Source organism: Platalea leucorodia (assembly GCF_965183815.1).
Source record: "Platalea leucorodia genome assembly, chromosome: 1".
Lineage (NCBI taxonomy): Eukaryota > Metazoa > Chordata > Aves > Pelecaniformes > Threskiornithidae > Platalea > Platalea leucorodia.
In genome coordinates, this window is record NC_138823.1 from 164,075,609 (window position 1) to 164,100,326 (window position 24,718).

The window sequence follows — 24,718 nt, forward strand, 5'->3', positions numbered from 1 at the left end:
AGAATTACAGTCATCCGGTCATCATGGGTATTACTGTAATGGTAGCCGAACCATATCAGGAGATTACAACATCAGAAACATATTCAGCTGAGTCACTGTAGAAAAATCCTGCCATTTCAGCCAATTCCTCTTACATATGAAAGCAAAGTAATAACTAAATAAAATTCTTCTTCAGGTCCACAAATAGAAACATGCATTCCCATCAAGCTCAAAAGCTGCACCCAAGCAATCATGAAGGTGTCATCCAGGGATTTTTCAAGGAAATAATGCCCAAAAGAGAGAGTGAGTTATACTGCCTTCCAACTCTGAAAAAGTATTGCTTGGTTTAAATCATTTCAGACTGAATTTACAATGTCATTCACTCAGCAATTCAGTAAAATTACACATACATGAAATTCTCAAAAGCATTTTATGCCATCTGTTTGGGACACTTAGTGAGAACATATTTGGGGGGTGAAGTTAGTAATTATAGGGGGCGGAAATTAACATATTGGACTAATTAACAGCATCTTCTGGAAAAGAGATGGGGAAGATAACCAATTACAAAACTTTAATGTTTACTGTTCTCCCAGCTATAAATAAAGATTGTTCAATATGGCTCTCCTTGGGGTTTTTTTGTTGATTTTTTTTCCGTTCTAAAATATGGTATCTGCACTGTGTCAAAGAACATGAGTCAGAGAAAAGACTCAGACATTGCAGACTCTATGGTCTGGTTCTATACATCCATGCTGCTGAATGGAGCACAGCAATGTTTCAACGTGATATATCCTTATTTTTATGAGGGTTCAAAATGAAGGATGCACACAGCTCACCTAATTTTGGACATCAAAAAATTAGAGTACACTTAGTCACAGGAGCTTGTTATCCTTGGATCCCTTTAAAGAAAAAGCATTTCATTTCTGCTCCATTTTAGATCCTAGTTTAGGATGAAATCACGTTTTGGATTTTAACTACCAACTAGAACTTTACTCAGTATGAAGAGGGTATCACTATATTGCAGACCTCCATTTTTAATGAGAAGACTCATAGCTGAGTAGTCCAGACCATTTTGAAGCTCCTGCAACTGTCATGGAAGGCAAAAAGAACCTGTAGTGGTTAGAAGCACCATGTTGATGATCCACCACATCATTGAGAAAAGTACATCGGCCCACGCTAAGCAAAGAAGAGAACTTTTGTCCCTAGTATGTCCTAAAGTTCACTTCATGCTTATGCCTGAGTCTGGGCTTATGTCCAACTGGTCTGAACATGAAGCAGCTTTGGGTTTTACTGTATGTATAAGCCCATGCTCCAAGCAAGGTAGAGGTTTACGGGACTTTGAAGCATGCTGCAGAAAGGGCTATGGTTGCAAGCATCATGGGAAGGTATGTTCTAGAAAAGCTGCATGTTGGATTGTCTCTATATAACAATCAAGTTTCATTAATTTCAGAGCAGTGCTTTACCTTTTCGATCAGTGATACCTTACAATGATAGCTCCTGTGACTTCCCTTTTCATATTGAAATGCTATTATAGTAGTTGCACTCAGCCTGAGAAGATGCCCTGTGTTCGTGCATCACGTAAATAGCCCAGAAAATTATTTTTTGTCAACAATTGAGAAGTAGATTGTTTGCCAACTTCTAAGACAGCCTGGTGTGAAATTTGGGTTTTTTTGCAATAGAAGCTCTGGACAAGGAAAAATACATTATGAATTAATGGCAAGTTTTACAATAATATTTACAAAAATATTCAAAAGGCAAAGAAAACCTGAAAGAAAGGTCCAAAATTACGGAAGGTTTCACAGAACCTCATCTGTATTTCCTTTGTTTCCAGCTACAGAATGGAATAGATGGTCATTAAAATTTATACAAGCAAATATACCACATGAGGCAGAGTTGCTCCCTGGAACAAAATGGAACAAGTTGCAGAGCTCAGGCTAGATTCATAATACAGGTCAACACACCCATTTATATGCAAATTAAGAGGCAGTTAAAGCAACACAACTTTCAGACTTCAGTCTGATCAGCTTGTCTAGATGAGCTTATTGTCCTCAAGGAATTGATACAGTCAGAGTAAAACATAATTGATCTGATATATTATACTGAAAGATTTTTTCTTCCTTGAGCCTCATTTCCTTTGTTATTTTTCAGGGCTGAAGAACTGGCTGAATGATAATATCTACATTATTACAAGATATTTTAAACTCCTCCCTCCATGAAGATTTACCAGGGTGAAAGAAAAGTGAAGGAGAAAGAAACGAAGTTACTTTTTCCCCTAATAGCATCACTCATTGCAGCACGGCCCCCTCTTTAGTCACTCCACAGAGGAGTGGCTGTGAGTGTGCCTCTCCCACTCCTGAAGCAAACCTGGAGCCATTTTCACATCTCTTACAGTATCATTTTTGTGCTGGTGCATTTTAGCCAAGAATCAAGCAAAAGAATCAGTGCTTTGCCCTGCTTTCAAAAACTGGTATGAGAGAAGCAAAGGCACCATATTCCCCCCACTCCTTCCTGCTGTCTACCCTTAGTCTTCTAGAGAGTATGGGATATTTCCTTTACCCCACTGCCAGTGCCCCTAAGTGCCCCTGCCCTACCTCTCTGTCAGAAAAGCCTTCTGTCCTTACCTAAACCATTAGAGTCAGGCTCTGGAGACTTGATGGTGGGATCAGGAAACAGAAATGATAAAGTTTTGAATTTAAACATATGTACTGTGTTCTAATTTGAAGGACTGGTGGTTTTCATGGTAAATACTCCATTGATCTGACTTAAATGGTCCAAGGTTCATCCCTAGCTTATACGAGATGTCAGTCCGGTCAGAGCACCCCAGTTTCTACAGTGAATGCCACACAAGGGCTGGATTTTACTAGCACATCCACCTGTCTTTGCCTGCCCAACCTGGATGTCCCATGCTGAACTTGAAGAATTGTGGACAGCCTTTGGCAATGAGTCTGGACCAGTCTGCATACAGACACTTTAACTGTACTGACCTTCAACTATCATATCAGTCGGTGAGTATAGTCAGTTGAACAGATTAAGTTATAAAAAAGTGCTATCATTAGTAGTTCACCTGAAGCTATTTCCAGGTGTGCAAAATTCAAAGTTTTCTTTCCATGTCACACCACTGCACATTGTTGCCAATGAAAACCCAAGGCTGGATGCACTATGTTTATCTCAGCAAGAAAAGATGTTCCTGGAGCAAGGACACTTTGAAAACAGATCCTACAGTAACAAGAAGCCAACAAGAAATGGAGGAATAAATACCTGTGACATTGGTGTGGGCTGACAAAGCTTCACAGTACTTTTCCAGCAGAACAGACAAGGGCAGATTCACAGAAGATTCACAGTGAAGAACTATCTGGATGAACAGATAGAAACAAAACAAAACAAACAGTAAAACAGCAGCACAAGACAGATTTTCTCCTTCATGAGTACAATGATCCCCAGCACTTTTATAGCAGCTCCCATTCAAAATTGGTTCAGGTACAGATACCCCCTCATGACAGAGAAGATTTACGGTTATACTTGGTTAGTTCCATGACATCAGGTGGCATTCATCTGACTAAACATAGGCATCTATAAATGAACCACCTATCCTGGACCTCTTCTTGTGGGAGCAAGTCAATAACATTAACAAAGCTCAGGACACAACTTATCTCACCTAGAAGTAGATGCCTAAAATAGAGAAGATGAATCACATCCCATTAAAGATCATGCGTGGAATTTTTTCAACTAACTTTTAACGGTTACATGGGTGCTAAAGATCCTTACACATTCAAGAGAGACAGCAATTGGCAAAGGGCAATTCAGAAGGCTTGAGGAAAGTGCTTCCATTGACTGTATAGGAAAAGCAGGCATCCCTGTAAGGTGATCCTTGGCTCTTTTTAGCCAGTAAAAAAGACACGAGTTTCTGACCCTCAGAATTCAGAGTGCCGAGCCCTCCACTGAGAGCAAATGCTAGCGAGAAAGAGAGCAGTAATATCAACATGGGCACTTCAAGAAAGCTGCAGGTTCAGTACAGGACAATAGTACATCCCCAAGTAAATTTTAGGAAATATATATTTAGAGTTGAATCCAAGGAATACATTGTCATTTTCACATTCAGAAATGAAATTACTGAAGTGACCGCTGCAGACAAAGGACAGAAGCCCACAGAACTGTACATCTCAATGTACAGCTGAGTTGGGATACTGCTTGGAGCAAGAGAAGCTCTTGAAAAGCCCTTTAAGAAAGGTAGAACTAAACGTGGTGAAAAAATTCAGGAGTTACACATCAAGGACAGAAACTTCCATTTTCAAACTATGACACGAAATCTTCCTGACTATTTCTGAGGGGATATAAAGCCGTGGTAACACACAAAATGCCCTTGCTTTTCTATTTACACAGAATGACTCTAACATAATACAGACAGCTTTTACTCAGGGAAACGACCATACTCCTTGAATGTTGACGTTACCTTTCAGTGCCTTAAGAGGCATTAAGTGATTGCAGAACCCTTTTTATGTCACTGAATTCTTTGTCACTTAATAAGAAATGGAGCAAATGATCATGACAATAGAATTCATCAGCAATGTTGGTCTCTAAAGAACAACTGATCTTTATACAATACCATTTCTATCTATTTCTCACTTTGCTGTTATTTTACAAAATATGAAGTCTTGAAATACAAACAAAAAAGCCTTTCTCAGACTTCATTCTTCTCAAATAAACACCGTGAAGCTGTTGTTTCTCCTCTAGGGAGACTCGAACTCCTGCCTCCCATAGCAAAGCCTTCCAGGGTACTGGCCACGCATGGTCAAGGAGAGAGAGAAAGGCAATGGCTCTGTTCTGCAGCCAGGGCAGATGCCATCTTACAAGGCGCAGAACTCCAGGCGAGCCTGCCAGAAAGCAGACTCTGTAGTGGTCATGTCTCATGTCAGACCCAGTCACGTGAGTTGACATAGCAGAGGCATTTCTTCCCTTCTATCCCTCCGCCCCTCCGCTACCTCACAGGCCAAAGCACTGTCTCACTTCAAAGAAGAAACTTGAGACATCTCCATGTACTGTAAATACACTGCATGTTCAGCTGTCCACTTCGTAAGATGATGGGAAAGAACAGACAGAGGTCAAGCTTAGCACAGCATGTGTAGGAACAAGAAAGGTTAAATGTCACATTTGCTTTAGGGTCAACTTAGATTCATTTGGCTAGAGGGAAAAGCGCCTTCCACATATTATGTTACTTTTGCTTTCGTTTTCTCTCCACTAACCACAGTGAACAGCTTTCTTGTGTGTGATAATTTTTAAAAATTGTATTTAAAGCAGACAAACCCCAAAAGCCTAAAAACCTCTCTTAAAAATAATAAAGAACTGCAAAAAAAGAAATATTTAAGTAATGTAGAATTTTAAAGATAAATAATTGGGCCTGTGACTGTGTTTATATTTTGAAATATTAGTTGCTTTGAGTAACTAATGTACTACTTTATTCAAACTGCATTTCTCTTAAGACAGCTACTATTCCATGACCTCTTCCCACCAAATCAGTTCTGCGTTGTCTTGCACATTTACCTGAAACATGCATGTCTATCTTAATTTCTCTGAGCCACTGTAGACATTTATGAACAAATAAAAATAATGCACTGAGCCAGAGATTAAGGTGAAAAGGAGTCCTTTACTCTATAAAGCAGGGGCACCAACTAATAGTCTGCAGGCCAGTTCTGACTCTTCAGAACAATATATGGAGCCTTTGGTCAACTTCCTGTTCGCATCTGAGAGGACTTTAAGAAAAGGAGTGGATGAGTTGTTCTAGTGCGTCACTGTCTGTGGCTCTCATGGTCATTTTGTTAGACCTTTCCCCTTGGCCATGGTCACTGCTCTTCATTAATCCATGAAAGGTCTTCACCTCTGTCAGGGGGCATGCAACTACGTGACACAAGGAGCAGAACTCACCATAAGATCACCTCTAGATATGGGAAGGGCAGATGAAAAGGGCAACAACCTAAGAGAGAGTAACATACTGCTATGTTACGTTGTTAGAAGTTGCAAGACACTAATAGTCGTGTGTTCTCCTCTGCAAACGGAAGGGCTCCAATCTTTCCAACGCTTATTTTTGCAGAAATTGTTCTTTGTCACAAAAGTACTGTCATAAATTACTAACATGAAGTCATAAAAACACATATGCAACATTATATGATATAAGTAACACGCCTCGATGTATCCATATGGAGAGCTCTGGGCATAGACAAATATCTGACCCATCATAGTGCTGCCTCCTCTCAGTTCCTACCAGAATTTGTGGTTATTTCATGCAGATTAGAGAGGACTTGTAACTTAATTTTAAAAACAATTAACATAGAGTCCTGGTTTGAAAGATTACTGTATTCCACTAAGTAGTGAGACAGATATATATATATAAAAAAACAAATGAACAATGGTACTGTAATTCACCTGCATTGGAGAAGTTGTTTTCTTCTCTCAAGCATGTAAGAAATGGCTACAGTAATATAAACAAGACTCCAAAGCTATGAATAGGATCCAGAATTGTCAATATTGGGACGGGGCTACCACAGAGATACAATGGACAGCATCTTGTAAGTTTAAATATCTAGCAATAAGCAGCAGCAGAGCAGATGAAGTCAGCATGACTGAAACTGAAGGAAAGAGTTGAAGTGGAAAAAGATGACACATGACAGTGCAAAATTTGTTGCCAAGATGGGGGAGGTAAGCTCAGAGGCAGCGAATGCTGCCAAACATGGACAGATGCATATGCTCCGCTGTCCCATTCTCACGTAAGAATTCCCAGATACCATATTCTAGTTGCCTAATAAAAGCCAGCTTTTTAGAAAAATCTGTTACGCCTCCCTGTAAAACCTCTGCTGGTGGCATGCCGAACAAAAGCAGAGGTGCTGACATCTGAGACATAGTCTCAAAGTAACAGAGCAAAAATTCTCCCTTTCAAAAAAATGCAGTATCTGGTACTTACGAGGTCCTAGAGAAATCCATCCTGTGGAACTATAACAGCATCTCATCAGAAAGCCACTCTCAGAAAAGCAGTAGGATTTATCTCAAATAGCTCAGACTTCAAAATAAAGAGAGCATCAGCTGAGCTGATTACCCGGGGATTCCTTTGCAATTCAGGAAGAGAAGTAGGAATTTTTCAGGTGCAGCTCATCTGCCATATTTTAAATCTTTAGGCTGAAATGAATCGGTCTCTGACCTCCACTGACTGCATTAGCTGGGTCTCACCCACTATAAGGACAGAGTAACTTAGATGAATCCTTCCTAAATTTTCTTTAGACACTATAAACAAAAGGAGAGGTAAAAACATTCTTAGAGGTGACGGCTACAGAAGACAGGAACACATCACCATCTTACAAAATTGTCTGGAGTACTACTATTTTTTTTCTTTTAGTGAGTAAGATGAAGTGACCTTCCAACACCAAACAATTTTGTAGTTATCAACCACAAAACATGTGCTCAGGCCACAGTTCACAAGAGAAGGATCCATCTCATGTCTCCATTGCCACATAAAAATGAGGTCTCGGTCTAAACCAGCCATCCGTGCTCCTTATAAAGTCAAACCACTTTCCCCTCCTGAGTAGACATCTATGGTAATGGCATGGATCATGTTCGGAGGATGCTTATTGCCACCCTTCATTTCTGTGAAGCGGCACTGCTGTTAAGACTCCTGCTGCACCTCCTCCCAGGGGTTTCTGTAAAACATCTGGGTCTGCTCAGGCCTTAAATTCTACCCCGTTTCAATGTCAACAGTGCAGTGAAATTGCCTTCAGCACACAGAAAGGTGCGACTTCGTAGTTTTGCCCCAGAAGTAAAAATAAAGAGAAAAAGAAAACGAAAAGAAAAACCTGTATTTAATTTTTAGTTCTTCAATTAAACAATTCAAATAAATTAATTTGAGAAATACTCCTGGCTCAAAGGTAACCTTATTAAGTTAAGGTCTCCAAATGCACCATTTCTACAATGAGATCGAGTGTTCACCTGAGCGCTTGGAAGGACTGTCTCAGAGCAGCGGTCCAATTAAATGCAAAACCTGTTAGTTTGTGTCCACAGAAGCTCAGTTTAGGGAAACACATACATCTAACTTCACCACGAAAGTATAATTAGTGAAAGAGCTTGACGCAGCAAAATCAAAGCAAATCCCACACTTCCTTGACAAAACCCATACTCTGAATACAGCTAGGGAGTTTCCAGGGCGGGTGGGCATCTGGCAAGTTTTGCAGGGGTTCCTACCATCACCAATACTTGTGTGTGAAAACAGATGCTTTGGGAAAAACACCAGGTATTCAGAGGAATGCACTTATAACAAATGCCAACATTGTTTCTCTCTAACAAGAGATGGCAATACATGGGAGAGAGTGAGGAGAGCCAGAATATTTGCTGCTAATCTCCTGAATGAATATGCACAACCAGGAGAGTGAAGAATGTTACTTAAAGAGGAAAACAGAGACCAGCCTAGGAGAGGAGGGGAAGGCAGTCTTTTCTGTGGCCAGGATAGATTTATATCCACTGTTGTGTGGTTACTTCATACACAAGATGTATGCAAAAGAGATGCTTATTAAAGGACAGTGCTAAGAGAGCCAGCATGGTGGAAATACTTTGCTTGTTGAAGAACCAAAAAAGGTCATTCCTCTGCTTCAAGATATCTTTGGCCTTTCTCAACTCAGTAACTTAACTTTGCTAGTGCAGCGGCATTTGGCAGTACACAATCATTTGGCTCCGCTTCACCAGAAAAGTAATTTCCATTTGTGATAGAAGGTCTAAATACAAGTTTTCACAGGAACCTGCAACCTGAAACCTGAGCCAGCTAAGGTTACAGTAAAAGGAAAGACTGCTAGCACAGTTCAAGAAAACCAGTCTCCTTTTCAAGTCACCCTTCAGCTCTTTCAACTCCCTGTCATTACTTGTCTCTCAGGTAATCCAAGCATCTAGATAAAACAGTGCTACTAGCTAGTGAACCTCAAATGATCCAGGAGACATTGCTCTATGATCTTAGAGGCCAGCATGTATTCTGCAGCTCTTCCAGGAAGTCTGGAGAAAGAGAATATAAGTGTGCATGGAATGGGAAGTAGGACGTCAGTTCAATAAAGCAACTAAACACATGATCAGTTCTAAGCATGAAATTAAATTCATCTTTATTAAAAAATAAATTAAAAAAACTCAAGCATCTGCTACACTGAGCCCCCCACTGAACTTCACTGCTGTCTTTGAAACTTGGAGATCTGCCTTCATTAAGCATCTGCCTACGTGCTCTGCTGAATAGGGATGTAGACAGGAAGTCCTTCATCCACTCAAAACCACGCATGTGCTAAGTGCCTTTCTGAGTCACAGCATACAAAGCAAAACTGTTTAAGACCACCCATGAGCTGGACTTGTCCCACCAAGTCTCCATGCCCCCTGAAAGCAACATGAGATATTAAAAAGGAGCAAAATAGCATTTGAATCACAGGCTACAGCTGTCTTCAAATAAGATTGATTAATGGAAAGACTTTTCAATTTCACACCCTTGAAGAGTTTTGTTCTTCATTCCCCATATCTGTGGATATCATATTCATAATCTGGAATGGAAGTAAGCCCTTCACAGCACTCCTGCCTTCATGTCTGCACTTTTCCTAGGTCTTCACACCAAACCTGTGACTAATTCTTCTCCGCTCTTTCCACCCAATTCACATTACTATGAATCCCCCCAGCAGCTCAAATGTGATATTCACCTCACTCACCTATTTCAGAAGGCATTGTTTTAGGCTCCTTAATATTCAGCGGAAGAAGGAAGCACTATCAAGGAACAATCCATCACTTCTGCTTTAAACATGTACTTTAGGACGAGATGACTTATGCACTGGAGACAAAACACACAGGGAATCCAGAGTAGCTCAAGTTTAAAAGTCACATTTACCCAGATGAATGCCAGTGTCTCAGCTAGCTCTCCCAGGCAAACTCTTACCTACCTTAATAGTTTCTGCAAAGATCTTTCACCCATCCGTTGTTATCACACTGCCACTACACTTCAAGGCCTCCATTCACAGGCTCTCCCAATTCTAGATAATCAAATGCAAGCTCCTAATCTCTGTTTTTCAGGTCTCTGCCAGTATGCTCCCACCTAAAAAAGGTAAAAACCCATCTCCCATTCTGGATCAAGACTTTAATCAGCTAGAGATACCGGCTCTCACTGTCCATGGAATGCCAACAATAACCTCTATATCCTCCGTAAAATGTTCATTTGACCCAAGACTTCATGATAGTTCACTGCTGATGACCAGTGTCACCTCACCAGCTTGTTCTGAATTATCTTTCTCTCCATCCATTTTTTCTTCCTTAAACTGCTACTCTTGGGCTGGAGCCCACCTTTAGTATTTGAAAAGCACCTATCACAGTGAAATTTAACTCCAAGACTGGAACAAGAGAAGGTCTAACAACAGTCTTTCACTACCTGAAGGGGAATTACAGAGGAGTCAGACTCTTCTCAGAAGTTGACAGCAAAAGGACAAGAGGCAGGCATCATTCACAAGTTGCAGCAAGGGAAAATCTCACAGGACATGAAGAAAAAATAATGCGCCAGGACAACGGCTGAGCACTGGAAAAGAGATTCAGAGATGTTGTGAAATCTCCACCTTTGCAGATTTCCACAGCTGAACTGGATCAGGCCCTGAGCAACACGATCTGGTTTTGAAATTAGCCCTGCTTTGAGAAGGAGGCTGGACAAGAGACCTCTGGCAGTCCATTCCAGCACAAATTGTTTTTTCATTCCTTGATTCTAGGACATATAGCCCCTATGGTAAAAATAGCAATAGATAACGGTTACTACCAAACCCTTCCTATTGGCAATGCTGTAATGAACAGTTTACAGACTGTATCTTGAACAATAACTGGCAATCTAGAGGCTTCGAGGTTTTTTTCAGTCATGTTTCTAATATTTTGGACCCTGTTCACATAATCATAATTAAAATATTGTGCCAAATACTATGAAAAGATATTTTTAAATTATTTTTATATTTAAAGACAGAATTTTCTTTTAAACATTTTTTTCTGTCCAAAAGAAAGAAATACTGAAAGTCTGACAAGACTTGAAAAGTTTTTGTCTCATGAAAAGTCTGACAAAACTTGAAAAGTTTTTGTCTCATGAAAAGACACTTGTTTTGAGAAAGTAGGGATTTGTTACACCTGGGAAGGTCTCTCAAGTGCAAGATGGACTAAATAGCTGATCTCCTGGCAGTTAGGACATGAGGCAGGATGAAGGAAGATCCTCACTCCATCTGATTTGGAGCTTGCCTAGTCAAAATCCTGTCGTGTGCTTTGAGACATCATTCTTGTCAGGCAGAGGGATAACACTGGCCTTCCTCTCTGCTTTGAAAGAGTCAATCGATAACAGAAGGAGTAGACTGGTCCCTGGACATCCTTGCCTCCAAAACAAGGGAACAGCAGGAGCACAGCGTTCCTCCAAGCAGCCCTGGGGACTGGAACTGAGAAAGCAGAAAGGTTATGCCTGTGATGGCCACGCTACAAAGTCCAGCCACTGGTGCTGGCTCACAGGCCATCTCTCTGCTTCTGCTGGCATGAGCCTTCTGAAACCCAAGCTATGTCTGGGCTGTGGGAGTCTGCTACTGCCACTCAAAGGGAATCGATACTTTAGTCCATGCACTGAGACGCCTGCTAGCGGAGCCTGGCTGGCAGCCCTGCAGGCAACCTGTTCGGACGCATCAGAACACTTCCTTTTGTTGGCTTTCGCCTTCTTTCTTCCTTCCTTCCTTCCAGAACTTCCTTTCCACTGGAAAAGCCACCCTTGCTAGAGGACAGCACTCCCAAAACTAAGGCAGCACAGAGATAACAGCAGTCAGAGAGCCTCCCACATCCCAGGAGCCTGGATAACAGCAAGAGAAATTATCCCATAGCCCCCAGAGGCAGGTGGCTCCCTTCCAGTTCTCTGGCACTTCAGCTACTATTACCAGGGCAAGGGTTTAGCATTGCAGTGAGGACAGCTAATGTATTTTAATCTCCATCTGCATTGCTCACTATTTACTTTCCCGGCATACACAACCCAGAGTGGATAGTTATTCATCTAGGATTACGCAAAAGTTTGTAGAGCTTTAATCAGTTTCGCTTTCTTACAGCTCTGTTGAAGAAGTACTCTTCAGCTCTTGAAATACCAAATGGATTTTCTTTCTTATTTAGTGAAAACAAGCCACGTTTCTGTACAAACACATGCCATTTAATTGATCATTCCCAGAGAAGGATGGCTTCCAAGTTCTCCACCCGTTTAGCTCCACAACAGAGCTGTCAATCCGGGGAACAAGACGTGCACGGGCAGGAGCAGCACGCTCCCAACACCTGACTCTCAACGTGGGCTCACCCGCAGAGCAATGAGGTACTCGTCAGCCAGAGGTCAGGACAGGATGTCAAAACCCATCTCTGTGAACTGGTTTTCTCAGAACGCCACTGTCCCTGCCACGGCACTTCCCAAAGTGCACAGCCTTTGTCAAGATCATGCAGAGCGGGCAGAACTTCTCCTTGTGAGAGCCAATCCCGATGGTCCCAGACCCAGAGAACTGATCAGTCCTTACAAAAGCATGACATGCTATATGTCAAAAAGCATTGCAGGAAGCATCTAACAATTATCCCCACACTGGGACCAGAAACTGGAAGTGAAACTTTCATACATTTGGACATGATTGATGAAATTCAAGCAGCCGTTCATCTGAAGGACAGTACTGACCACTAGTTTCTATGTGCCTTCTCTTGTAATAAGGGCCATAGCAAAAATTTATCCAACTCTTCAGAAAAAAAAAATAAAACACATACAGCCCTTTACCCAACACTCACCAGCTCAAATCAAATATAGCTATTTTCAAAGCTATCAAGATACAAAAAGGGATTAGCAGTAAAAGAAAGTAATTCTGTATAAAGAAATAGTTTGATAAAGCAAACCAGCAGGAAATGTTTAGTTGTCAAGGCTAGTTGTTATGAATAGAAAGATAAGGAGGCAAAGACAATGTTTATGCAGTGCTTTGATACATATCACTGCGTATCTACAGGAGGTGAGGAGGTGCCATGTGGCTCGCTGGACAGCTCCAGCTTCACATCCAAGAATTAATGTTTGCACTTTAAGGGAGAACAGACTGCATTTGGGATTAAAACTGGTGTAAGTTAAAAGAAAGAAGGAGGTGTACCTGATCAAGATTTGATCTATCTGTTTCAATTTATAGACACAGAGTGGAAAAGTAAATTCCTGCAGAAATGTCATTTATTGGATAAAATTTTAATCTAAAGTAAACCAGCTTTCTCCCAAAGCCTCCTTCATGGGTTTCAGTGCTGCAAACCTCAAAAAAACAAACTAAAAAGGATCAAATTCAGCAGTGAGCACAGCCTGTTTTCACTACCCCCTTTTCCTCACCTCCCCCCAAAAAATACCTTCAGAACTATTAAAAAATACAGAAATGTGCAAATGTTTGGTCTAATAGTAACATTTTTCAAATATTTGGTTTAATAATATATAGGACAAAATGAAAATAAAAAGAAAACAGAAACTTTAAAAGGTGATATTATCCACTACCCTGTTCTCATTGTGAATCTCTCAGATCATCACATCACCAGCAGGATCCCACAGTAATCTCGAACACAAAGAAAACTGATTGCTGAATTCAAAGCAATGAAGACTTCACCTTAGAGGAAAATGCCTCCCTCAGGCACTCCTTGAGAGCCCTGAGCAATGGGAGTACAGCATACTTCATCTAAGCTAATAAATCAAAGAGTGCAAAGGTCTGTTTTAAGTACTTAATCATTTATACTGTTCAATTTTTGGAATGCTTCCTGGCCACATGTTTGCCCCAAGCAATCTAGCGGTATCTCAAACAGTTCCCAGGAATGATCTGGGAGTTAGGCTGCACCATGGACCACTCTCAGTGGGCAGTTTGCACAGTCTCCCCATTTTAGAAGCTGCAGGAGCTTAATAGCATGGGTACAAACCACTCTCTGGCCTTTGGCCTGAAGGCTGAAGAGCTGTCCTGGCAATCTTAATGTACTCGTAGAGATATAACCTATGAGACTGAAACTAAACCAGTATGCACCTGATTGATAGAAGGCACTCTGCAATGAGATCCCTGCCCTGTCTTCCTCCACCAGCTTCAGGAGAGGCATGCGAGAAGCAGGGCAGGCACAACTCCACTCTGGTTTGCAATATGAAGGCCACAGAGTTTAGAAGACTTAATCGTTATTTCTCCTCCACTCTTGACAGAATAATAATGTGTAAGCAGATGCCTTATATGAACAAAAGCTAAAGGCTGCTTTCTTTCTAGCTAAGGGCAGCTATGAATATCACTGAAATGTTTCATGGCAAAACTACCAGTCAGAGCCAACATCAGTCGTTCTTCCTTGCGTACAACTACCTCCTCCAAACATCCAGTAATTACCGCAAGATGGCTACAGATTTAAACCCTGCCAAAGTACTACACCAGGAAAGGCTTTTCATGATAAGATGTTTATACCGCATTAATTCACAGTAGGACTGAATTTTGGCAGTCTCAGACCGGGAATATTATTTAACTTGTCACCACTGGCTGATATACTCAAACTGCTCTGGCTGTTTTAACAGCTTCAGGAGAGCATGTGAATTACAGCAAGCTTTGCTGTTGTTTTTGATGAATAATCCCCCCTCCTCCAAATTACGTGAACTCAGCAAGGACTCTCTATCAAAATGTCAAAAGATTCATTTGCCTTTGTTTTATGGTTTGCTTGTTTGTTTGTTTTTCACATTCAAGGAAATGCATTTTCCAGTGTATCATATATACAGAAACCCTTTAAGAGAACATAAATCTCGGAGCCTGCTGTGCAAGTCTTCACCCTTTTGCTGACCGGCCCTGTGAAATCCGACAGATCATTTGCACCAGCATTTTCATGTGGCAGATCTAATTCTGTACTAGAAAGTTGCCTCATTTCATAAGTGTTGCAAACCTGCAGTTCCCATAAAACACAATTGCTCAGCTGCTGTGAAAACTTAAGCTTCCTTAATCGCGCGAGGGCCTGCTCCCACAAGCAGCTATGCCTTTTCTCAAATCCACAAATGTGAATAGAGCCATTGACTTCGAGTCAACTTGCAAGTGTTTTCAAGTCAGACAGGAACTTAAGAGCTTTGGATTTGAGCCAAAGTTTTAAAACATTTCTCTTAAGCTTCTTGGCGCAAAGTTTCGTCCAGCTGTAAAGCAGAGATACAGATTTACCAGCATTTGCGGATGAAAACACCCCAAAAGAACAGTAAAATCTCTGCTTTTGCTACAACTGGAGCAACAAGAGCTGTTCTGTACATAAGGCTGAAGATCGTCTTCCAACACGTTATTTCCACCGCACAGGCATACACGAGTCTGTATCAGACACAAGTATGCTACATCCAAACAAGCTCCTCCATATAAGCACACTCGGAATACGCTCCAAGTACACATTTCTCTCAGACTAACTGCATTTTATGGAAACTTGACATTTTGATTCTTAAGATGTGCTACTTTTTTTCTTTCTTTCTTTCAAGGCAGCTGTTTTGTTTTTAAAGCAGCAACCCAACTACCAAAATTTACAGGGGAACGCAGAAACTGCCCATAGATTACATCTACAGAGGAAACGCATGATATTTTTTGATTTATTGAAAAAGAATTAGCCTGGCAGCTCTCAGAACCTGCGTACTTTTGATAACCTCACTGGCAAGAAGTCCGCCTCTCTAAACATAAACTGAAATATTTTTCTGGACCAAAAGAAATCACTAAGGGAAAACACAGCCTGGAAGAGAAGAGGGACTAAGAAACAAAGATTAGGAAGAACTGGTTTGGGATTGAAAAACATGCCTCTCTGATCCCATGTGCACTGGTCTTTGACTGGGGAAAAAAAGACATTGGCGGAGCTGAGAAAATATTCTCTGTCTTCTAAGAAACCTTCCACAAAGGTTTTAAGATTAAATTGTTGCTTGCCTTTGGAGCCTGTTGCTTTTCCTGACCTGCCTTCCCTCTATCTTTCTTTGTAAGTTAGATAGGGAGGAAAACAAAAAAAAAGAAAAAAAGAAAAAAAAAAGACAGAACATAAGGAAATAGAACAGATTTTCTTTCTTTATCTAAGGAAATGTTAAAGATGGGCCAATTACACTACAGTCCAGAAGGATCACTGACACTTTTTTAATGCTGTGGGAACCGCCTTTACAAATTCTGTGCAAGATTAATGCACCTCCTGCTTAACCTCTCACATTTGCTTTGCAAGTATCCGTATCCGTTAACCACACTTAAAACTATCACTTAAAACAAACGAGCCACCAAAGAAGTCAGTCTGGCTTAAGAGTGTGGGCTGGGAAAGCTGCTTTAAGTCCAGCCTGACACAGGCCAATCTTATCTCCACCTCATCCCAGCATCACCAAGGGGGAAGCTTGTGATGAAGAAGGACCACAAGGAAAAGCATGTTATAAATCCCTCAAGAGAAACTCGGAGCGAACACTTGGATGGATGCGCAGGCTGAGCCTTGCCCTCTGCCACCGCTGTTTGCTGATCCTTGCGGTGAAAAAGCATCCGATGCTGAGCACCTGCTGCGAGGAGAGGGACCAGGGCGAGGGGCTGGGGGCCATGGGTGCCAGACATGGCCACCCGCCGCCCCACTGAACTGGGCGGTGGCAGGAAAGCCCCTTTCCTCTGGGGCAGGGAGCTGCGACCCCAGTGGGGTCCCTGTGCTGGACCTTTTCTGGCAAGGAAAGGGGACGGGAGGTGGCTACTTCACAGAGGAGGGGAGAGCAAGAAGGCCATGGCTCAGCCCAGGGGCTCTGAGGGGACCCAGAGGTGAGCGGCCATGGGCTGTTTCAGCACCTGGAGACGGGCGGGACCTGTGAGGGAGCGGGTAACCACCGGGACGGGGTTGCTCAGTGCCCCGGGACGGGCAGGATCCGTGAGGGAGCGGGTAACGGGCACCGGGACGGACTCCTCAGCAGCCGGCGGCCAGCGGGACCGCGGAGGGAGCGGGTAACCACCGGGACGGGGTCTCTCAGTGCCCGGGGACGGGCGGGATCCGTGAGGGCGCGGGCAGCGGGCACCGGGACGGACCCCTCGGCAGCGGGCGGCGGGCGGGACCGGGGAGGGACGGGGCACGGCCCCCGCTCCCTCACAGACCGAGTGGGTTCCCCGCGGTCGCGGGGCGTCCCCCGCCCTCCCTCCCTGCCCCCGCGCCACCCCTTCCCCGGCCTCGGCACTTACGGGCAAGAGCAGGAGCGCGGCGGCCGCCGCCGCCGGGAGGCTGCGCTGCGGCGCCCGCCCCGCCATGGGGCCGGCGGGGCTGGGGGGTCTCCCCGGGGCTGGCGCTCCCCGCTCAGCCGGAGCCTCCGCGCTGCCCCGGCGCTGGCATCTCCCCCCCCCCCCCCCCCCCCCCCCCGCCCCGCCGCGCTGCTGCCCTTGAGCCCTGCCCGCCGCCGAGGAGCCAGCCCCAGCGCCGCCGGCGCGTCCCAGGGCAAACCCCCGGGAGGGAGGGAGGGAGCCGGGCGGGGGAGCCAAGCCCGCCCTCCGCCCCGGACGCCTCGGGGATGGAGGCGGCTGGGGGCGCCCCGGGAGAGAGCGACCCTCAAAGCCCCCAGGAGCAAGGGGCACCTTCCTCTCCCCCTACACTGGATGCAAGAGGGATTCCCCCCTCCACCAGGCACTGGGTGCAATAGGGATTTCACTGCCCACAGTCCTCCAGAAGCAATGGGACCACCCCCTCCCCAAGCACTGAGTGCAATGGAGATCCCTTTCCCCGAGCGCTGGGTGCAATGGGGATGCCTTCCATGCAAGCCTCCAGAAATAACGGGGATCCTCCTCCATTTCCCCCACACGTTGGGGATTCCACTGCCTCAGAATTTCCAGGAACAAGAGGATTCCCCCTGCCCAGGCGCTAGGTGCAATGGGTACCCCTTTGAAAATTAGGTGCAATGCAGACACCCTCCCCGCAATAAGAATCCCTCCACCACCACCCCCTCCCGCCTGGCATTAGGTGCAATGTTAACCGCATTGCTCATAAACTTTCAGGAGCAACGGGTTTCCCCCGCTGCCCAGGCACAAAGTGCATTGTGGAACCCTACAAGCCTTGAGGAGGAAGAGGGAATCCTCCCTGACACTACGTGCAATGTGAACCACCTACCAATCCTCCAGAAGTAAGGGGCCACCCCCCCAGCCCTAGATGCAATGTTACTAGGTGCAATGAGGACCTCCACCTCCAAGATAACAAGGTGCAAGACTCCAAGCTTGCCGGGTATCCCAGGGGCAAAGGGGTTCCAGCCTGTTGGTCACCAAATTCATTAGCACACCTTCCCCCAAATCTCCGAGCCTGTGGGGCATCCCCTTTGCTATTCCCCAGCTGCATTGGGAAGCCCTTTCTCCTCAACAGCACCAAGCCTTGTAAGACTCCCCAGCAGCATGTCTCAACTGGGAATGCACACCCGCCTCGCCAGGCAACCCAAAAGCAGCCTGTGTGGCTGTTTCTTGTGCTCTTGGTCTCTGAAACAAGAGACGTTTGTCCTGCTCTTCTCATCTATGGATATTTGCCAGACTGGACCCCTATGCAAGCGAAGGCTAAACAAGGTCACCCCATATCTCCATGCCATACGCACACTGACACACTTGCCCAAGGGGCTTCAGACCCTCTGCTCTATTGCCCTAGGGTGGCTGTTGGTGCTAAGGGAATTGGAGTCTTACAGATTTGGATGCCTGACCTTCTTGGGGCCCATAAGCTCCTGGGCCTAACAGAGACTAATTACTCCCTGCCTTGTGCATCCAGCTAGGCCTCTCCATACAATGGATGTGTTTGTGGTATTGTTAGACTGTGGGCATCAGGCCAAGCCCTGGTCTTCCCAGTGCCAGCAATGAGCCTAATAAGACTTTTTCCTCCTCTGCTCCATCCCATCTGCTCAGAGGACAGCCAGCTGTGTTCTGAATCACAGCTGGTACCTGCCCACAGCTGCAGCTGGGACTGTTCCTAAAGGCCCAGCCATGTTCTGAGGCACACAAACCTCAGTCACAATTCTGGAGCAGGAGCAGACATGAGCTGCTCCTTCCTAGCCCAGCTCCTGGATTTCCACAGGGAGCAGTGTCATACACTGCCCGTCACCTCTGACGGGCAAAGCCTGCCCTAGTCATCTGTTACCAACGGTCTCCTTTCAGGGAGGTGGTGCCTTTTCCTCCCTGAGACACTGCTTTTCCACCACCCTCCTTTTTTTTTAAATCAAAATAAATTGGTATGAAGGTCATGGTGTCACAGAGGAAAGAGCCCCAACAGATTCTCAAGGTTTGCAAAAGTTTAGCAAGCCTTACATAGAAGCAGAAGTACCTGGACATCTTTCTTTGGGGCCTTGCTGAATTATTTTGTCATTTGCTCAGAAAGGCATAAAACAACAGCTTCTCACCCTCTCTAAAACACCTACAAGGAGGCTTACATCCCTAATCCCATGCAGGAATCCTGCTTAATATAGCGTGAATATCACAGCAAGGCTATGGGCACTTATATACACTAGTGGACCTGGAATCCTCCTAACACACCAGCAAAAGTTTTCACAACGCAGCATTATTTTCTCTTTTCCTCTGGCTATTCAATGGTTTGAATGCATTTAAATATTTAAGCTTGCCTAGTTTTTCCTCCCCTGTCAGTTGCACACCAACATGTTTCCTTTCATTATTAAAAGAAAACAAACCCATAACCCAAAGTTGCATGCTTCCAATTAATATGAATGCTTTCATGAAAATGCAAAAGGAGGAATAAATCCAGCACAATTTTTTATTGCATTTAAATGTCCACCTCCAGGACTAGAAACTCACACGCAACAGGATTACGTGAACTCATGAGAATTGGTAAAGGAAGCCTGAAGCTGCATGTGCACAGACATAGGTCATCTGCACTGAAACCAGAAAGGTTTTCCAGCATGCTGCTCCATGGCTTTCTGTTACGATTTATCTGTGTTTATTGCACTGTCCAGAACTGGAGCCTTATAATGTTAAAAGCTGTATTGAAACAGAACAAAACAATCCCAAATTGTGACTATCTAAGGATTAAACAAATCATTCCCTCCATCTCGTTTCCAGGGCTTTTCTCCTTATAGCTGATTGCAAAGTCCAACCAAAGCTTTTCATTTTCTGGGTTGCTTATAAGGTCACTCCCCTTCAGATCCCCTTGTGTTCTTTAAGGGCTGAGCTCATGTTCCAGCTTCATGGTGCGCCTGGGGACTCTTCTCCCAGTCATCTCCTTTTATAAAACTTGTAGGATCATTCGTCATACTGTCTGGCTTTATGGGTGAAACAGGTCAAAGAGTTAAAATGGAGACAGAGAGACATACACAGACACAGATATACACACACACATTCGTGCATGTGGATATGGCATATGAAATGTAAGCCTTGTTCTTTTAGGAAACAGACTAAGACCCATGAGATCCATACGCAGAGATTCAGGAATGCAGGAGAAGAACGTGACAATTCTGATCAAGTTGGATGGAGCGAGTCTCCATATGGGATCATGGCATGGATCCAATTGTTCAGTTCTTGCCCAAATGACTTTCAGATATTGTTTGCAACCATGCCCATACAAGGATGACTCCCCATTGCTTGTTTGGTGGTAGGTTTTTTTTTTTCTTTTTAAAGCTCCTGAAAGGATTTAGACATATCTTTAACTCTAAGCCTGCAAGTATTCCCACTGCTCTCAGTGGTGAAACTGTACAGAAAGCATCCTCGCTGGAGGAGGGGCATGGCCAGCTCTTGGTGTAACATCTAAGACAATAAGGTCCTTGCTGTGTCTGGAATTCTGAGGAGTTTCTACAATACAACTAAGTAACTTGATAAACAGTTTTAATAATAACCACAAACATCACACAAGGCATAAGTACCCAAAGGGTGGAATAGGACTGAATCAGGTGCCAACTTTGTCTCTCTGAAATATTGGATGACCTCTCAGAGGGATGAGATGTCTTTCAGTTAGAGTAAAGGGAACCAACAGAAAATATCAAATATGTCCCTCCAGGCGAGATCCAGAGCTCTCTTCTATGGATGTGTTAGCAGCAGAGCGATGGCAGGGGTGACACGATTGGACTGCTCATCTGCGAAGTGGACACCATGGGTCTTCAGCAATAGCTCAGCTTATTGGGGCTGAGCTCCAGCTGCTGCATCTGTCCTATGAGTATCTTGAATGAGCACACTCTCTGTCTCCTCTTGAGGTTGAGCCTGGACTGAAAAAGCTCTGGGATCGGGAAAAGATGAGTATGTGGCAGTCAATCACAGGCATATGGTTGGATGCAGAGTGGTGCTTGCACTTTTTGCTAGAACTTCAGTGGATCAAAACACCCAAAGAGCCTGGGTTCAGTTTCTGACCCTAGTCTCAACCTCTACCTAGGCTCTCTCGGTGCAAAATGCAGGTTTTACTTGTATTGTCAGCAAGCAAATGACGCAGGCTTTTGGGGGAGGTGGACAGACTGGGTCCTCATTTGGGACCTCACATAGATTTTAGGTCTCTTGTTCAGGATCTGAGTGGATCCAATTTTAAGTATGTATCAGATATTTTATTCATCCCCTAAGCTAATAAAGCTAAACTCCTTCCAGAGATATTGTGACAGCTCAGAACAGCTACAGATCTCTGAAAGTGTTGTACTGCCCTGTCCCCTTTTGACTGCATCAGTTCAGCTCTGTTTCAAAGAGGCAGGTGAATTGATCTCGGCATGCCAGGTCTGAAAAAGGTCAGGCTGGGAAAGAGAATGGGAGAAGTCCCTCCTGCTTGTTGCAGAGTGAGTGAATGCCATAGGGAAAAGAGCACATGATGGCATTTGACACCACAATAATGTCTCCAAGGGAGGAAAGTTAGCTGGAAGGCTCTTATTAATAATGAATGTAATGGTTTCCTGAAATAATGGTGGGTCAGAGTTGGTAATGAGCACAGCTCAGGATAACAGAAATCCCTCTAACAAAGTAAAAGCACGTAGTTTCGTCCTCTTCAGCAAGCTAGTACTTGCAATTACACTTAAATGAGGAATGTAAGTAGGATGGAGGAGAAAATGGTGATATTTAAAGAAGTTCCATTGTTTGAGATGGCTCTTAATAGTGAGTCTCTGGGGTGTAGTATAAACCTTGGGATTGGGGGGAGAGGAGGAAAATGAGGTGGAAGCATCACCCCTTAGGCATAAAATAGATTTTCTGGCTTTCTTTACCGTGGAACTCATGCGGACACAGTATTCTCATGGAATAACACAAGGCTTTTCCTTGCGACAGTACCCCCAGCTTAGTGTTTGCACATCCTATTGCCAAGGCAATGCAATCAGCTCATCGCTTCCCTAGAGCCCAACAAACCCAAGCTAGCACCAAGCCCACATGGGCTGGGCAAATTGTTCTGGTGACCGCAGGCATTGCTAAATGCTCCTCTTTCCCTAGCTGGCTGGGGGACAGCAAAGCTGCCACATCAGGGGATGCTGATCTGGGTGCCTTGCAGCCTGACTTTCAGGTGCCTTGCTCCAGCTCCAGTTGTGAAGGACAACTGTCAGCCTGGACACCATCGCTCTGAGGGGATCCTGAAGTTTCCTGGCAAAGCAGCTTCAGAGACAAATTTCCTGTCCAAACAAGCTGGTATGGCGACTCCTCTCAGCCCAGGACACTCCTAGAAGGAAAACAAAGGCACTACATCCCAGCAAGGTTTTAAGATCAGGTATCCCACCCTGGGGCAAGGGGAAGGAGAATATCCTATCATCACAGACCACAATTGTCATTAAATCATCACTGTTACTAGTGCTGTTCTGTCCTTGTCTTGTGGAAAGGACTGTAGATATCAGTGCCTGGCAGACATCTCATGCAAAAATCTGGGTGTATTGACTGCAGGACAACAGTTTTTCCTTCACTTTTCTCTAGGTGAAAAAGTACCTAAATCAATGCACTCCCAGCTGGTCCATATCATGTGTGATGGGAGGGTAGTTGGACTTGTCAGGAAGAGGCCAAAAAAGATAGTCAGACCAGTATCTACTGCAGAGAGATGATTACAAGGACAGGGAAAATGTGGAGTGATACTTCCATCATCCAGAGATCTGTGGCATGTATTTATTGATACAGCTATCTATCTTCGAATTTCATGTCTCAAGTTGTCTTCCTCCCATGGTTTCCTTCGTTATTCAAGAAATTATTCCCGTGCCTCACTAGAAGGTTAAGTTACTCCTTTTTTCATGGATCACATGAAGAAGAAGGAGGAACTACTCATTACACAAATGATGACACAGATCCTGATTCAGGAAATCATTAGTTGCATTCGCTTTGGCCCATCCATACTTAGATAAGTACTGAAACCTCTACAAACCTGTGCCATGGTTGCAATTAATTCAGTGGGACTTTAAAATATGGTTAAATGCATTATCAGGAAATGTTTCCCTTTACAAATGGGGAAGGAGGAAAATGTGTCATGAGAGCAACTGCCTAATTTGGCTTCAGAAGTTCAAGCCACACTGATACCCTCTATGTAGATCTGATATTTTGATGGATCCTTGGTACGACTTGATTATTACCAAATAACTTTCAAGTTACTTCTGTGGAAGTAAATCTTGGATTTTCGCATAGCAGAAAGGAATGTCTGAGTTAGCCTCTCTCTTTCACTCTTTTACCAGAAATGTATTCTGCATTTTGCATTTAGATTGCAGTGTTAACCTGTATTTTACCACAGTGACACTGAAAGGGATCTGACACTAGGCAATCAAATGAAGACTGAGACCCACACTTTCTGCATCCAACTTTAATCCGTTGATTACACTTAAATCTAACTCATCTTTTTTCTCTTGTAATGCTTTCTACAGGATGTAGTTTTCAGTGCTGTTTCCGAAGTTTTATGTTTGTTTTCCCACTTCACAGGCAATATCTTCAAACAATGCTCGTTCTCCAAGGGGTGATTTCTTAATATCAGCAGTCTTAAAGAAAAATAAATAACAAAGCTTGAGGGCCAAACCCCCAATCCTTTTAACTTGAAACAAGTTTATAAGTTACTGTTAAGGCCTCAATAAGAAGAACTCTTATTACAATACTTTTGGGAACATACAGTGTACACTTGAGAGACTTACAGGTTTGCAAAGAGATTCATATATCTTATTCCTCTCCTATTTCTTCTTTCTCTTTGGATATTTTGGATTCAATTAATCTGTCTGGATTTTTGTTTTCTGCAAGATGTGTGTTTGGCTCAAATAGCTTGTTCATCTCTAGCTTTCAATGTCACGCTTCATGCTATAGTAGCTTCCATTCTCAACTGAGGCTCAGACACTCAGTTAAGTCCTGCAGTTTAAATGGGTTACTATGGACAGGACTTCTCTCATGGACTGAGAAAAATAAATGTAGGTGTGTCCATATTTTAATGCTGAACTCATATCATAGTCAGTGGAGATCTAGTGAATCCAATGAAACCTAAGAAGTACTTGTCTGTCTAATAGAGATATCTCTTTCGCGCTCACTCTTTATGTTCCACTGGCTATATGGAGTAGATGTCCTTTAACTAGTGAGGCACCTAGCTCACATGGAGACATCTAAATACAGCGTGTCTTAATATTTGTACTGAATCTCCCACTGCATGCCAGCTGAACCATGTTTTCACAGTTTGCACATTCCCAGCCCATCACAAGTTTCAGGGAAACAGAGAAGTTAAGGTGCTTAGCCTCTGCTTGCTGTGGATTGAGTGTATGCACATGGCAGGTGACGGCAGCCAGAACATGGTAATTCAATTAGATCTTCACTGATTTCCCTATATTTCAGTCTGTCATTTCTGAGAAGCTTCATCATTG

General features: G+C 43.7%; 1 protein-coding gene across 1 annotated transcript in view; it reads right to left on the bottom strand.

Moving 5' to 3' along the window:
• Positions 1 to 17,274, bottom strand: part of CRHR2 (corticotropin releasing hormone receptor 2) — a gene marked incomplete at its 5' end in the record, with an annotated part of 167,879 nt that extends 150,605 nt beyond the window's left edge. The window contains 2 exons of the mRNA XM_082306484.1: positions 3,235 to 3,328; positions 17,169 to 17,274. Of these exons, the coding sequence (XP_082162610.1) occupies positions 3,235 to 3,328; positions 17,169 to 17,234 (160 nt within the window). The remainder of the gene's footprint in view (positions 1 to 3,234; positions 3,329 to 17,168) is intronic.
• Between the last annotated feature and the right edge of the window lie 7,444 nt (positions 17,275 to 24,718).